Source organism: Petaurus breviceps, unplaced genomic scaffold (genome assembly GCF_028583685.1).
Source record: "Petaurus breviceps papuanus isolate PSGF00001 unplaced genomic scaffold, PetGlider_PUasm1.0 38, whole genome shotgun sequence".
In the NCBI taxonomy this organism is placed as follows: Eukaryota; Metazoa; Chordata; class Mammalia; order Diprotodontia; family Petauridae; genus Petaurus; species Petaurus breviceps.
In genome coordinates, this window is record NW_027186304.1 from 51,598,666 (window position 1) to 51,615,039 (window position 16,374).

The window sequence follows — 16,374 nt, forward strand, 5'->3', positions numbered from 1 at the left end:
AACATACATAATGAAGGATGAATCTTAGAGAAAATGCTTTTAATAATCAAAATTCTATTTGCTTAATTTTGCTCTAATTTATTCAGCGTTTTACATCTAAGACCATTTATGGAGTCTACTAAACAGGAAATTTTACTGATTTAGTGAACAAAAATGCTTTCCCCAAAGTCAGTAGGAGACTGGACAAGTCGGGAATAAAACTTGTTTGCATGTTTTGGTTTTTAGACGCTTTATTCTCTGTTGTAAAAATATTAATTCTGTTAAGTCTTTGTAATATGATAGAATCTGACTGAATGTATAAATAAAAACCACATGTTGATAATGCATGAGATAAACACTACATGTGACTAGACTCATGCTTTCTATGGAAAGCACATGAAATCAATTTCTGCTTCATTTTTCAGGTCTCAACTAGTTGGTCCCTCTCTGATTAAAAAAAAACAAACCTCCTCATCAGTTGTACACTGTTCCAGTCCCATGGAGAACATTAAAAAACTTACACTTTTGCTTTCTGAATCTTTAACCATAAAAATGTAAAAGATGAATTACATGTAGTAATAAGCTTAATTATAAGGTTTATTCAAAATCAACAAGATTACTTTTCATTTTAGTTTTTTTCTTCATAACTGTGTATTCTGAAGTGTTGCAACAAATCCACATATATGCAGGACCTACATGTAAAGCAACACATGTTGAGCTTTTTTTCTTTCGCTAGTCAATAAACATTTATTAAGCACTTGTTGTGTGCTCTGGCACTGTGCTAAGCACTAAGAATACAAATAGAAAAGAATACAAGTAGAAAAGAGGCAGTCCCTGCCCCCAAGGAGCTTACATTCTAGAAAGGGAAGAAAACACATCAAAGGTACCAGGAAAAGAGTAGGGGGAAAGCGTCAAAGGCATGGGGCATGGTAGAGGAAGTCTGGAGCACAGCCTAGAGAGGCATGAGATATGTGGCTGCCCTGAGTGCTCCCTTAAATGGAGGCTCTGGGAGGAGTCATCCATTCAGAAGGAAAGGATACACAGGCAATTACTGTAGGTTTGACTTTGACTTCCAGCTTCTTTATGTTTATCAAATTTTATTTTCCATTTTTTTTCTAGTTATATAAGTTAAGGGAAGAGTTTGAAAGGATCTAAGATGTATTATCCTGATCGTTCTTGTCACAGAAGTACTGGGTATGAAAGGGGTGCCTCTCGAATAACGGGAGTGAAGTTAATCCCCCATTCCCCCCCCCCCATTAAGTTAGGATATTATGCGTAACAAGATGATCGAGAAAAAACTAGTAGAAGATGTGTTGTCCTGAGTAATGGCTTTCCTGCTTGTCCATGATAAAGTCTCATAGCCATACTCCCATCATATAGCATTCCCCACAACTGCAATTCCCCAAATTCATAAGGCTTAGTTATTAGTATAGTGGAAAGAGAACATTTGGATTTGGAATCAGAGGACCTGAGTTACAATTTCAGCCTTCCGTTTACTACCCTGATAATTAACCTCTCTGAATCTCAGTTTTCTCATGTAAAGTGGAGTTTGAAATAGAATGGTCTCCAAGGTCCCTTCCAACTCTAAAACTATAATCCTTTGTTTCTGTTGTATACTCTTTTGAATAGCAAAACCATTGCATCAAAATTTGGTAGGTCTCTACAGAATATGATAACAAATGATTATAATAGAAAATTTCATTTTAAATATTATCCAGAAGAAAGTTATCAGAATTTTTTTTAATTGTCACTAGAATATGTTATGAGTTTCTCTGGGAAAACAGATATATATGATTTAACTAATGTTAGATCTTGATCAAAGAATGAAATTAAGATGATTTAAGTCTTAGAATGATATAGAGAAGATAAGCAACAGTGCATGAATATTTTTTCTTAGTAAGAGGGTGCCTTGTTACATTCAGAGAAAGCTAGATGACACATATTCTTTACTAGAAATAAAGCATGATACCTGTCATTTCAGTTTATACCTTTTTTTTTCCTTCAGACTGATAATTTCAGTGGTGTATGGAATGCTCAGTGAAGAAATCTGACCACTGACAAAGATCGGCAAGCGTTCTGTTCTTACAGTTGTAGGTAGTTCTCTGGGGGCACTCAGTGGGGAGCTGACTTGCCTACCATTAAACAGAAATTACATACCAGTGGAAGGACTTGGATCCAGCTCCTCCTCACTCCAGAATCTGACTCTCTAACCACTGTGATTAAAGAGGTTTATAATTATTGTTGCTCGTGTTAATAACAACGCTAACGAACATTCAGTGCCTTAAGGTCTTTCCATCTATTTTCTCAACTGAGCTTTATGGCCAATCTGTGAAGTTTTTAGTTTGTATAGATAAGGTACTTGGTATAGGACATGGTAGAGGAAGTCTGGAGCACAGCCTGGAGAGGAATGAGAGACATGGCTGGCCTGAGTGCTCACTTAAATAAATCATCTATTCACAAGAAAAGGGTACAGGGGCAATTATGTAGGTTTGACTTCCTTTTTTCCAGTAAGGAAGAGTGCATGACTCGCCCACAGGCTGGGTTTGAACTTAGTTCTTCTTAACTCCAAGAATGACTCTATCTTGTTCCTGCACCATGAATATGATAACACTTTGTATGTCCTTTCCTCTTTTTAATCCTCACAGAAACTTTGTGAGGCAAGTAACGCATCATACTATCCCCATTGTACAGTTAAGGGCACACGCTGAGTTATGAGAAGGTTAAAAGGCTCATCCCACCATACATATCATTGGTGACAGAACTAGGGCTCAAAACTGTCTCCTGATTCTCAGTCAGTGGGTTGTTTTGTTGATTTGTTTTAAGTAAACCACAGTTAAGAATAGGCAAACCTCAGTTAGCTAAAGTTAGATCTTCACACATAGAAAGCAAGGTCACTAGTAAACTAAACGCCCCTGAGGAGCTTAAGCCAAACACAAACACATTGTGAAAATGGTTTGTTTTTCTACTTGTTTTCTTGTGTTAACAAGAGTGCTTTTTTTTTCAAGTGAGTGCAGTTCTTAGTTTTTAAGCAGATTAAAAGCAGATAGAGAATGCTTAGTGAATGGTGGCAGATGACTATATCATTTTCATTTTTGTGCTGAGTTGAATCAGCCTGTCTTTATGCCCTAAAGCCCTGACCATCATTAAGATTTACTTATATCTTATTCTTCTCAAAAAGAAAAATGTGATGAGAGTGCAGCATGTCCTTCACTATGCAATAGCTGAGTAAGTATATTTGTTGTGGTGGAAGAATAATATTTCCATTCCCCCCCCCCTTCTTTTTTCTTCAGATCCAGCTATCAAAAATTGGGCCTCCTTTTATTATCAAGAGCCAGCCAGTCTCCAAGCCAGAGGCTCGAGCATCCCCCAGCACCTCAGTTAGTGGAGGGAGGAACACAGGTGCCAGGACCCTCGCAGATATCAAGGCAAGAGCCCAGCAAGCTCGGGCTCAGAGAGAGGCTGCTGCGGCAGCTGCAGTGGCCGCTGCTGCAAGCATCGTCTCGGGAGCTCTGGGGAGTCCAGGTGAGGGTGGGAAGACCAGGACCCTGGCGCACATCAAAGAACAAACAAAAGCCAAGCTCTTTGCAAAGCATCAGGCCCGAGCTCACTTACTCCAGACAAATAAAGAAGCCAGGTTGCCACAGATTAGCTCAAAGGATGGCTCTCCTGCTCTGGAAGTTCCAACCACTCCCGATGCAAAGATGGAAGGTTCAACTGGTGTCATTATAGTTAATCCAAACTGCAGGTCTCCTAGCAACAAGTCAGCTCCCCTCCGGGAGACTCCCACTTTATTGCAGCAGTCACTTAATCCTGCTAAGCTCCCAGAAACTGCTTCTGACATATCTCTGCACAGTTCTGATGAAAATATACCTATGTCACATTTGTCTGAGAAAGTTATTTCATCTACCTCTTCTGAAACTGGTGGTATGCCCCTTCTTTTTAATAAAAATTCTGTCCCTGTGTCTGTCTGCAACACTGCCATGTCGGGAACAATTAAAGAACTTCCCTTTGCAAGTTCTGTTGATAAATCTTCTCTTTTAATGTCTGTTGACAGTGCAAATACTACAGGCTCTGCTTGTAACTTAAGTATGTTAAAAACCATCCAGGGAGCTGATGCTACATGCGTAGCCATTGTACCAAAATGTATTGATAATGCTCCTGTTCCAGCTTCCACAGAGGGTTCAGTCTTACCAAACTCTGTTGATGATAAAAGGTTACCAATAGCAAGCAACAGTGCTAATAATAATTTAATCTCCAGTCAATATACCACTGTGCCATCCCCCTCCATTGGAAATAATTTGCCAAATCATGCCCCTCCCGGTTCTGTCCTGGTTCCCCCTGTGGGAGCCAATGGCAGATTTCCTTCTGATAAGATAGCCATGCCTGGGTGTGATGAGCAGGCCAGCATGTCTACAAATACCACTGTGAGAGCAGCTCTGAGCTGCAGTGACCGGCTTGCGGTCACAGACTCCTCAGCTAAATGCCCACCCATTGCTATGTTTACTGGAAACGTGTTAACAATAAGCTCTTATGACAACTCTACAAAGTTAGGGACTGAAAACTTGGAAAAAAGTACAGGTGTCAGAAGGACAGATCACTCCAGCAAACCTCAGCACCCCTCCGGAGGCTACACACCAGCAGCAGTGAACAGATCAATTCCCTGTAAAGTCATTGTTGATCACAGTGCCACACTGAGCTCCAGCCTATCACTTACTGTTTCCATCGAGAGTGCAGAAACTGGCCTGGATGTGCAGAACAGGCCATCGAGGACAGAAACAGCCTTGCAGAATGTGGCATGCCCTCAGGTGTCTGTCATCAACAGGCCCGAACCAGTGGCAGGGGAAAACATGGAACATGGCTTGGGCTTCATTGCTACCACTACAGCAAAGCAGGATGGCAAACCATCTAATTCCACCTGCGCCCATCTCCGAGAATTGCCTCTTGCTTCTCCTGATAAAGTAGGTGAAGTGACCGCACCTAGTCATGGATTTGCTGAACAGTTACAAGGCCCCACTTCTTTCAAAAGTGAAGCAGACACGACCTGTAGCAATCAGTATAATACGGGTAACCTGATTTGTTGGAACAGTGAAGACGCAATGAGTACAGAGCCTCCTGCGGCCAGCCATTCATCTGCCACAAATAAACATAAGGAATACCTGGAGCAGAATTGCCCAAAGGCGATCAAAACAGAGCATTCCAGCTACACCCATGTCTCAGAGTTACACCCTAGGAATCTTATGGCAAAGATTGCTCTTCCTGTGAAGTCAGAAACCCCTGAAATTGACAAGTGCTTTAGAATGGACACTGAAGACTTCTCTGTACCAGAAATGCCTGCGCAGGCTGAGGTAGCCACCCCAGGGACTCAGCAGACCCCGAGCTCTAAGGCATCTATCTCCAGTTCCGTGGAGGAGACTCTGTCATTGGCCACAGAATCAATAAAGAGAGTCCCGGGTGGAGGAAACTCAAGCTGTCGTCTGTCATCTGTAGAGGCCAACAACCCCCTCGTGACACAGTTATTACAAGGCAACCTGCCTTTAGAAAAAGCACTGCCGCAGCCCCGATTAGGAGCCAAGCTAGAAATTCACCGGCTTCCCCTGCCTCTGCAGGCTCCCTCAGTGTGCAAAACAGCATCTGAGAGGAATATTGTCGAAACTCCTGCTAGCTCTCCAAATCCAGATGGTAAAGGCTACTTGGCAGGGACTCTGGTGCCGCTACAGATTAGAAAGCGAGAAAACCACCCCAAAAAGAGGATGGCCAGGACTGTGGGGGAACATGCTCACGTGAAATGTGAGCCTGGAAAGCTGCTGATGGACACAGATGTTAAAGTGGCACCATGTGTCATCAGCTCCAACATGAATCAGCTGGGGCACAGCCAGCCTTTTAAGCAAGAGTGGATGAACAAACACCCAGCCCCGAGCAGGATTGCTCACAGCCCTGAGATGAAGCAGCAGAAGAGGCTGCTCCCCTCTTGTAGCTTCCAGCAGAACTTGTTCCATGTTGACAAGAATGGCGGCTTTCACCCGGATGCCAGCACCTCACACCGACAGCAGTTTTACCAAATGCCTGTGACTGCACGGGGCCCCATCCCTTCCGCTGCTCTCTTGCAGGCCTCTTCCAAGGCCACAGCTGGCTGCCATGCATTTGCCTTCAACAGGCACCTGGAGCAGAAGGGCTTGGCAGAGGTTGGAATTCCAACGACCTCTCACCAGTTAAGGCTGGCCAGTGTGTTATCACCCAGTATTTCCATTAAGGAAGGTGATGACATGGGCAGCGCTGCACACACCATCCAGAACAAATCCTTGGTGCATCCCCCACCCCCGCCCCCACCCCTTCCTCCACCGCCGCCCCCTCCACCACCCCCACCTCCCATACCACCTTCCCTTACTACTGCAGATGTCCCACCTGATCAAAAACAACCACCAGTTACTATGGAAACCACTAAAAGACTTAGTTGGCCACAACCAGCCGGCATATGTAGCAATATAAAATCTGAACCTCTTTCCTTTGAGGAAGGTCTGAGCAGCTGTGAACTGAGTATGAAGCAAGTGTCTTACGACCAGAGTGAAGTGAAAGAGCAGCTAAAAGCCTTTGGGCTAAAAAATGCAGATTTCTCTTCTTATCTCCTTTCTGAGCCACAAAAGCCTTTTACCCAATTAGCTGCTCAGAAAATGCAGGTGCAGCCACAGCCGCCACAGCAGCTCTGTGGAAATTACCCAGCTATACACTTTGGTAGCACAAGCTTCAAAAGGGCAGCTTCTGCAATTGAAAAGTCCATTGGAATTTTGGGAAGTGTTTCTAGCACTACTACAGGCCTCTCTACCCAGAATGCTCAGATTCCAGTTCAAAACTTTGCTGACAACAGCAATGCAGATGAGCTAGAGTTGAAATGTTCCTGCAGGCTGAAAGCCATGATTGTGTGCAAGGGCTGTGGGGCCTTCTGCCATGACGACTGCATAGGCCCTTCCAAACTCTGTGTCGCTTGCCTGGTTGTCCGATAGGAGCCAAGTCCAAGGTGCGGTATCCCATTTCCCTGTGGAGGAGCCAAACGTCAGAAACAGAAATAATGTAATTGCAGTGCTTTCTATCATTCTAATTTATTTTATTTTAGGGGAGATTATATTCTTCACAGTTGAATTCCTTTTCTCCCTTCCCTGCCCCCTTTGCCTTATTAATAATCTCTTAAAAAGGATGCATCACATCAGAAATGTCTCAGTGGCATGTTGTATGTGGGTTTTAGTTTTGTTTTGTTTTCAATAGGCTTGGTTGCCATGATAAAAGAGGGTATTAAGAAGTGTCATTCCCAGCTTTGGAAACAACCTGCCAACATGAACACATTGTACCGTGTTTGTTTTCCTAGGTAATTGATCTGAAATGCCCTGAGATAAATAATTAGGACATGTTAATTTGATTTCTTTCAACAGAAAATGAAGTCAGGAGAGGGAGATAGTTATTTTAAATGGTTTAGTATTTTACTCTAAATTAAAAATTTCAAGAGTTATCTGGCCTACTAATTCTTACCTACCTTTACCATGGATTATGCCCCATATTAACGGGGTGGGGAGGGGTGTGAGGGTTCAGACGTAAAAGGTGTGACTAGGGAGTTATTTGCTTGCTGAGTCTCACAAGATATTAATAGAGGTAAGAGTTTAATGAAAGCAACAGTTCTTATTGATTTCCCCATTTAGCTTTCCCAAACACTGTTAACATAGAATAGCTTGACCTGTTAAGAGATTTGCACAGGTTTTTCCATCTGGGGAAGTAGTATCCATCCTCAATCGTAAGTGGTTCTCACAGAGCCAATAACATGACCTTGGCCACACCAATTTAAGTCCAGGGTAACCAACGTGGCCCCAATAAATACTATGTAGTGTTCTTCATAGCTTCATGCGTGGCCCTTGAAGGTGGAAAAAAAATCCCTCCAATTAAAGTATTCACATATAGGCAAATAAATGGATAAATGTGGCAAATGCTTTCCATCTTATTCAGTAGAATACATTCATTAGCTATTACAATTTGAAGGGAAAGATGATAGTGGCCCTGCATCAATGACACTTTTGAATTCTGGCTTTTCCACGTAGGCCAGGCACTATCTTTTAAAAGGTGACCTTGATGATGGAAGTGAATGTCAGACTAGAGGGCTAATTTAGTAAAAACACTTTTAAAATGTTTCTCATGTTTTACTCTATATAAATATATTTGACTCTGAATTTGTAATCCTTATTTTAAAAATTACTTCTAGATAATGCATGCTTAAATTTTTTTTTCTTAATTTAATTCCAGACATTGTTAGTGTCGGGGGAGTGGGAGTGCTTTTTTGAAAAAGGGATACTGTATCTTTGAAAAATGACCTTCAGTATTTAACCAGTACAATATGCATGTTGAGGACTCTAGCTACTTTCCAAAAGCTTTTGCTACCATCACATCTGAAAACAGTTGTAACTTGGGGGCTCTAGTCACGAAAGCACGTATAAAAAAGCACATGCAAATTGTAGGAAGAAAAATTTAATGTACCCTTTTTACTCCAAATTAGCAAAAAATTTGGAGTGAACTCATCCACTGATGTGGCTGTGACCACTAAAATAAACACAAAAGCATAGGAGAAATGGTAATTTATATCTAGGTAGGACCACCTGGTTGTTTACATGTGGTATTATCTTAATAATATAAATGCTATGCCATTCCCTTAGTTTATCATAAAAGTGGACTGAAATGAGCAACTTAAGATTCTGAAATGTTTTTCCCTCCTATTTATTGTTAGGATATTGCCAAATTCCTTTTAAGTGATACAAGTTAGTTTTAATTAACAAAAATTCCTAATATGGAAAGATACTTTCTCTCTACAAATGCCTCCTTTTGTGAAGTGATTCAGCATTTCAGTACTTTTGCTATTCTCTTTCCCATAAAACTGACCATTGAAGAAGTCAGGAGTGCACTTAATCCATTCCAAAGGAAGCAGGATAGACTTCAGAAGATGCATAAGCCCCTCTTGTGTGCCAAGCTTCAGTGTAGTGGTGTCTTTTGCTTTGTATCACATTATATTGTATTTCATTTTTGCAAGGGTCAGAGCAAAGAACTTCATTCCCCAGGTGAGCAGAATGACAACAAGAATATGCTAGTGTATCTTTGTGTGAACACTCCCTAGGAAACAGGAGTGTGCGTCTCCTAGTTCCAAACTCTTTGGCTACTGTGTGGGTATGAGGCTCTGTTTATACCAGCAGATTGAAAGATATTGTAGCAGTGACTGATATGCAGTGTTGAGAGAAATTCCAACGAAACATTTGCACTTTGTATGTGAGATATGAATGCAACTGATGTGATACTAAACTCATTCTTATCAGCTCAGTCATTTTTGTATATTGCTTGCAAGCGGCTTTTGGGGGATAAAGAAAAGTGGCCTTCTGTAGCTTTGATTTTTCGTTGACTAGGTTTTAAGAGTCTATTGATGGTCGTGTGTTTAGTCATTCTGTAGCCTAAATCGGAGCGCAGTCAAGTTCAAAGCAAATTTCAGCTGATTTTTGCCTGTTCTTGCCCATTCTGGTTTTGCTCCAATTTATAAAGTTTCCTAGCCTAGTGCTTATGCAGTTTGGTGTCACTGAGCAGCTGTGTTCACACACTAAAAATAGTGAGATTAAAAAAGTAAAAAGCAACATGAGGGGTCAGATATTCTGCAGGTATCTATTGAGTGCATATAAAGCCATCATATGCAAATTAGGCCAGTTGGGTTTCTCTTTGCCGATTTGCACCAGCTGCTACCTTTGAGTACAGATGAGGCAGTTGGCCCATTTCCTTCTTGCTTTATGTTAATATGAAGGCTTTGGTATGTGTCCTGTCATACCTGTGGACTATTGTGCCCTAATGTATCCCCATCAGGAAGAAAAATATTTGCACACTTGCCTTTTGTTTGTTTGTTTTGTTTTCCTTTCTTTAAAAAAAAATTCCTAAGTAGCACTTTTGGAGCAGGGGAAGGAAGAAAAGTTGCTTCCCCTACCTCACCTCCTTCATGATATGCATATACCTGAGGTGTATAATGACAGTAAGGTACCAAGGAGCACACTAAGAAAGAAGTGTGTCCTACTACAAAATTCATTCTCAATATGAAGATTCTTTTCTTCCCCAGAGTGAGAAAAATAAAAAGTTTGGTGAACTGAGCACCCTATTTATATACTGTTTACTTGCTGAGATGTAGTCTGTGGAAAGTGTAGGTTAACATGAAGCAAAAAGACTACTGAGGTTGGACCTCTTTACTCAGCCGACTCCCTGTGGTAGCCTGTGTTGTAGGGGTGAGCTATGTAGAACGTCTAGCTGATTTCTGGACCCTAGAGTTCCTTGCTCAGTTTAACATAAAAGCAGAATAAACTGGTGCGTATGGTGCTTTCCAATGTCATCAGGGGTAAAAGTACTCTATGCTGCAGCCTCATTTCCTTTGACAAACACATGCACAATTTCAAAGTTCTTGTAGCCTCTGGTTTAACAGTTCCTACAAGGTATGGTGAAGTACCAAGAAAAACACTTGAATGCTGGCCAAGCTCAGAAGCTCCATCTCCACAGATTCAGGCCCATGACCATCTCATTTCCCAGGTGTGAACTGCAGGACATAGGTAGACATTCTGTGACAGTAGCAAAGTCGTCTGGTCGTCATCCGTATGTTTTCAGAGAGTGATGTGGACAGTCCTAGAGACAGTACTTAGCTGTCATGGGCCTACGTAGCTGAAATGTTTCCTGAATTTAAAATTCCATCTTCAGCCCTCATGTGTTGTCACTGTCAAACCAACAGAAAACATTTTTTTAGTCTAATTTAAAGGAGCTGCTTTTTTTATAGCACATACTATTTCTCTTTGTACTATATTTGATAGTTACAGAATAATTTAGTCTGTAGAATAACTTTGTTGTATTTGTACTGTAAATGAATGTTACGAAGAAAGTGCTTTACTTGGTTGCCATAATTCTCTTGTACTGCTGTAAAATATTTTCCACACTCACAACTCCCACCATTCCTTACTTCACAGAAACCTAATCTGATTCACATTTTCAGTACAGGGTTTTTTGTGTGTGTATGTATGTGTGTGTGTGCGTGCGTGCACGCATGTGTTTTTTTTTTTGTTGTCAGTATTCTGAATGTTTACATCTGTTTGACATTAGCCATTTAATGCCTTTTTTAAAAGGCAGTATTACTCCTACAGTATAACAGCAAAATGTGAAATCAACCCAAACATAACATGCATGATAAATACAGACTTGGGGTGAATGCCCTTGCACCATACATAGACATTTTATATCAGCATACAGAAAAGTAAAACCCTCCTTCAGTCCTCTACCAAAGAAAATACCATTCCCACAGGAAAAAAAATAAAAACAAAACTCAGAAATGGTTTGCAAAATCCTCAGAAGGGGGAGCAGTTGATTTCAATGGGACTGCTACAATTTAATACTGTGTTATGCTTGCTTTGATACCTGACTAAATGTGACTGCCTGCAAGAAGCATTTTAACACTTTTTTTAGACAGTATTTTGTTTAAAATTCAGGGATCATGCGTTCTTTAATGGTGCTGTTTGTTTTTTGTTGTTTTTTTTTCTACAAAAAAAAAGTGTTGCCTACAAAAGTGACTGCTCACAATACCATAAGTTAAATGAAATGTTTGTCTTTTTCATGTTTCTCTGTTTCCCTCTCCCTTAAGTAACAATTTGGGCTTCGATATTAAAATATTCTGAAGAAAATAAAGATGTTAAATATAAATACTTGTCAGCTTTATCTTTTGTTATTTCTGTGTGTAGTTTGTTGATACATACTATATCACGTGCTATTACTATATTGGAAATTTGATTCAGTGAAGTAACTTAGGAGGATGCTTACGATATTTTTGAAAATGACTGACCAGGAATTGTAGGATTAATGGAGATAGAATACTATAGCTTAGGACTGATTACAAATATGCAGACAAAACCAGACACTTTTGAATAGGCCATCCACACTACTCGTCAGTTTTGATCTGTGTATGGAAGCAGTCTTTTATAAATATTTTGTCCTTTACTCTGAATGCTTAGTATTCAGATTAGAAATTTTTTCTTATTAAAAACATTCTTGCTGTATATATAATTTACACTTTGAAAACCCATGTGATAGAAAAATTCCCCCAAAGTTGCTTCATTGTAAAACTTATCTGACATTTAAAAAAACAAAGCAAAAACATTTATATGCAGGGTAACACAGAAGTCTTAGTTTAGTTTTAAGGCTTTAGGGCCACCTTGTTTATGTGAATATTTGTTATTGACACCTGTAAAATATTGTCTATGCATGCCTTTGAGTAATATATGTTAGGTAGTAGTCAAAGCAATTACATCATCCTTTCTATTAAAATTAATCTAAATTTAACTATACTGTAGTTTTATCATTTAGAAATGTTGTTTTCTAAGGCTACCAGTTAGAGACTGAATATGTTTATGTTTGCACTAAAATCTGGGTACTGTTTTTATGTGTTTCCCTCTATCTCCCTCAAGTCATATTCAAAGTAGGTGGTGAGTCATCAGAGATTTTGTGATGTGTTCTATAGATTTCAGTTGGCATCTTTATTTGTACCCCCAACAGATAATAAGTATCTGCCTGAGATTAATTAAAAGCAGTAAGAAAACTGCAACATCATTGTATTTGGAGTTATAAGTGATGTGAGAGTTGGTTAGCATAATTCAACCTCTCATTTTTACAAGTGAGAAAAAGGAAACTAAGAAGGGTGGAGGCATTGTCCAAGATCACACAGTCTGCTAGTAGCCATGGATAGGATTTCAACGTGGGTTGTTTGAATCTAAATCAAGTGGTATTAAAAAAAAATCATTGTATTGCTACTTATATTAAAATATATCCCTGTCTTTTTCATCTTTAAAATAGGGATGAGTAATACCTACCTCCCGGGCTTGTGGGAATTCAGTGAGTTAATAATTATAAAGAACTTAGTACAGTGCCTGGCCTACAGTAAGCACCATCATCTCTCTGGGCCTCAGGTGTAAAATGGAGACATTTGGATTAGATGAGCTTTAAGTTCCCTTCCAGCATTAAATTTATGTTGTAAGAGAATTCCTTTACTTGAACCTAACGCGATATTGTCAAAACTAGAATTCAAGTCTTCCACTTCTCTTTTTGATTATAATGCTTTCTAAAGAGGTTTTGTGTGTCTCCCTCCACCCCCACCACCAGCCCCTGGCCCAAAGAATCCTCTTCAAATGTATTTAAGGTTCTAATATAAAAATTTCGTTTCTGTAGTACACAAGGTGTCTTTAATACCTCAAAGTTCAGAGAGCCCTTAGTTTTGATAATGAGAAAGGAGCGGGACTAATATGAACAATTAAAATCCATAGGTAATCTTTTAATTTAGATTGCAGTAAAGCATGACACTAGCAGCATCAGTATAATCACTGGTGAGGAAGACGTCGGAGGCTAACTCCTAGATGCCTTATTTGGGGGAAGACTGGTCTGAATTGTTGCTGCTTTTTCTTTAAAGGAAATAATTTGATTTTGAATCCTTGTATATTTTTTTAATGTCTAATTTGTCTAAGAAAGAATCAAACATCTGTTTAAAAAAGATTTGAACTTAGTACATTGTTTTGTGCAAATGAATATTGCTAAAGTAGTTATACTTCTAATAGCTGATAATTATAATAACATTCACCTGTAAATTTTCCATAGGGCCTCCATGCAGTGTCTATGTGTTTTTACCAGATCTCTTGACATTGTGTGGATAACAGTGGAGTATGTGGATTTTCCATTGCTTACCTCTAGCTTTCCCTGCATGATCATCTCCTATCCTGTACAGGGCATATAGTACTCTGATTATACACCTTTTCCTAAGCAATTCTTCATTGGTAAAATATTTTAACCTACTTACATTTACCATGCTGTTCTCCACTGCTTTGTGGGTAATCCTCAACTTTGATTCTTCAAATCTCAGAGTATTTCCTGATTTGTTGCTATAAAGAACCACTGGAAGAACATTAGTGTTAGGAAAAAAAAAAGATGGGCCCTTATTTCATGAAGAAACTTGAGATCACTAAAAAGTATTGTGTAATTTCCCAAAAGCACTTCAGCCAACTTTTATCTTCCAATTCTGCATCTAATTTTGGGAACACTTCATTATACATCTAGTTTATTTGTCCAAGACACAGGTACTGATCATCTTTGTGGGTTGTTCATCCAGCAACATAACACAGTCTAAATTATAAACATTCTTTATCCACTTAGTTATTCCTGTGTGGATAGTTAGGACAAATGTCTTTGTGTTATTATAGGCTATATTTGGAATATTTTGCTTTGTTCCAGGGCTTGATGCAATCACCACAATGTTATGTGCAAACAGGAATATATGGAAGATATTTCATCTTTAGAGAATCTTTTATTTGAATTATACTCTGGACATCCTGCATGATAGTGGTAATTGCCTTAGGTGAGCAAAAGTTCTGTTTTATACCTGATTTTTATATTAAAATTCAGATTTTATCAAGCAAAATTATCATTGCATTGCAGGGAATAATAATTTCATAGGCTTGGAAAATGACTTTTGGAAGTGACATTTTGTTCTACTAATTAAACATTCTTTGATATTTTTGAAACAAAACCCAGAGCAGCATCTTACACTCTTTATACATTTCAGTCTTCTGGGATATTGTAAAAATGAAGTAAGCTGTAGAATATTGTCTGCAAAAGCTTACCAGTACTTTTCGTGCCTTCGTCAAATATGCTACCTGTTTCTGTAGTTTTTTTTCCCCATAAAAATTGTGTAGAGGTTATCAGGAGTCAGTAGCTTTTGATATATTCTGTTTTCTTCAGTGCCATTTCTATTTCTTGATAGAACACATCAGGAATGTTACAAGTTCAAATGTAGTGACTTCATTGTCATTGATGGAAAAGAATTTGTGATAGAAATCTTCACAGATAATTTATATCATATTATATATATATGTATATATATATATATATATTGTCCTTCCATTTCCATCCTAAAAATGCCTTAAAGTGTAGTTAATTTTCTCCCCAAGATTTCTGTAAACATGGGTTTTTTTTTCCACATTCCATAGATCTGTTCTGTAAGATTTTTATGGTAGGTTTGTATCCCAATCCAGTGTTGATTTTGATTGCCACATCTCTTGATATGAAAATGAAGTCTTTGCTGACTAAGGCAATTTCTAGGCTCTTGGTCTCCTGGTGGCAATTGATTTAAGTCAACTAAACTTTTAAGAAGGAGCAAAAGTTTGTCTGTTTTTTAATCCATTTTTCAGCATTAATAGCTTAATGTAATATGATAGATTTAAATTGCCTCCATTGCTTATCATAGCTTCTCATTTGTATTCTAATATGCTGTTGATTTTTATTTTTATTCTAAAATATCAATTGTTTGAAGATACATAAACAGCAAGTACAGACTTTAAACCTTTTTTATTTCAAAATCATGTTTTTTGTGTTTTTTTTTAACATATGTTGCACCATCCTGCCCTTTACCCTGCCTTTGTGTTAAAGCCAATGGGTATTAAACATTTTAATTTGAAAGGTCACATAAAATTCTTTGTAAAATTTCTGTAAGTACTCTGCAGCAGATGTTGGCACATAAGCTGCAATTATCTTAGTGATGATATTTTTGCAAATGAGCACCATGAACACGGCAATACATGTTGACTAGCTATGCCATGATGATGTTTCCCATTGCCTTTGAGTGCACAGTGATTTTAATTGTGAACATTTATATTTTCCTCACCAGGGGAACTCATGGAACATCTTTCCATCTAGCAACTCCTTTTGGTTTTATTATAGCAAAACTATCAATATTGATATGATGTGGTTTTTTTTTTGCCATAAATCCAGTCAGTGGACAGAGATCTTCCATTTAGAATAGCAACAGTAGATAAGTTAGTGTTTATAAACAATCTACAAATTTATTTTTAGCACCATTATTTTTTTAACCACTTTGTCACTTTCACCAAAGAAGCAGAAAGGGGGTTATACGGGACTGAGGACCATTTTGTATTTGTTTTATGGGTTGCCATGGCCAAAGAATATGACCAGCCTTATTGGTCACCCTACTAGTGAGCACCTTTATATTTTACTAGGCTGGGCCACAGGAAGCAGAAGCGATGTGCTACCAGGATTCTTCTCAAATATATTCCAGCATGGTAAAATCAGATATTTTTCTCTGTTGGCATCGACTTTGAGAGCCTAGATCACCTCTCTGCCACATTCAGATCTTAGAATAAGATTCCTGTAGAGGAATTATGTAGAAAAAAAGAATGGTAATAAGAGGTCTGTGGTAAATGAAAGCAATATCTGGGAATATGAATAATAATAAATTTCAGGGAGGAATTTAAATATTAAATCTAGTTAATTAAAATATTAAATTCAAGGGGAATTTGAATGGTTGCC

General features: G+C 38.8%; 1 protein-coding gene across 11 annotated transcripts in view; it reads left to right on the forward strand.

Annotated features, from left to right (window-relative positions):
- ASXL3 (ASXL transcriptional regulator 3) overlaps positions 1-11,275 on the forward strand; it is a 302,427-nt gene extending 291,152 nt beyond the window's left edge. For all 11 annotated transcript variants that reach the window (XM_069099871.1, XM_069099875.1, XM_069099878.1 and 8 more), the window contains one exon: positions 3,270-11,275. In XM_069099871.1, coding sequence (XP_068955972.1) covers positions 3,270-6,977 — 3,708 coding nt within the window. In that variant the 3' untranslated portion in view covers positions 6,978-11,275. The remainder of the gene's footprint in view (positions 1-3,269) is intronic.
- The last annotated feature ends 5,099 nt before the right edge of the window (positions 11,276-16,374 follow it).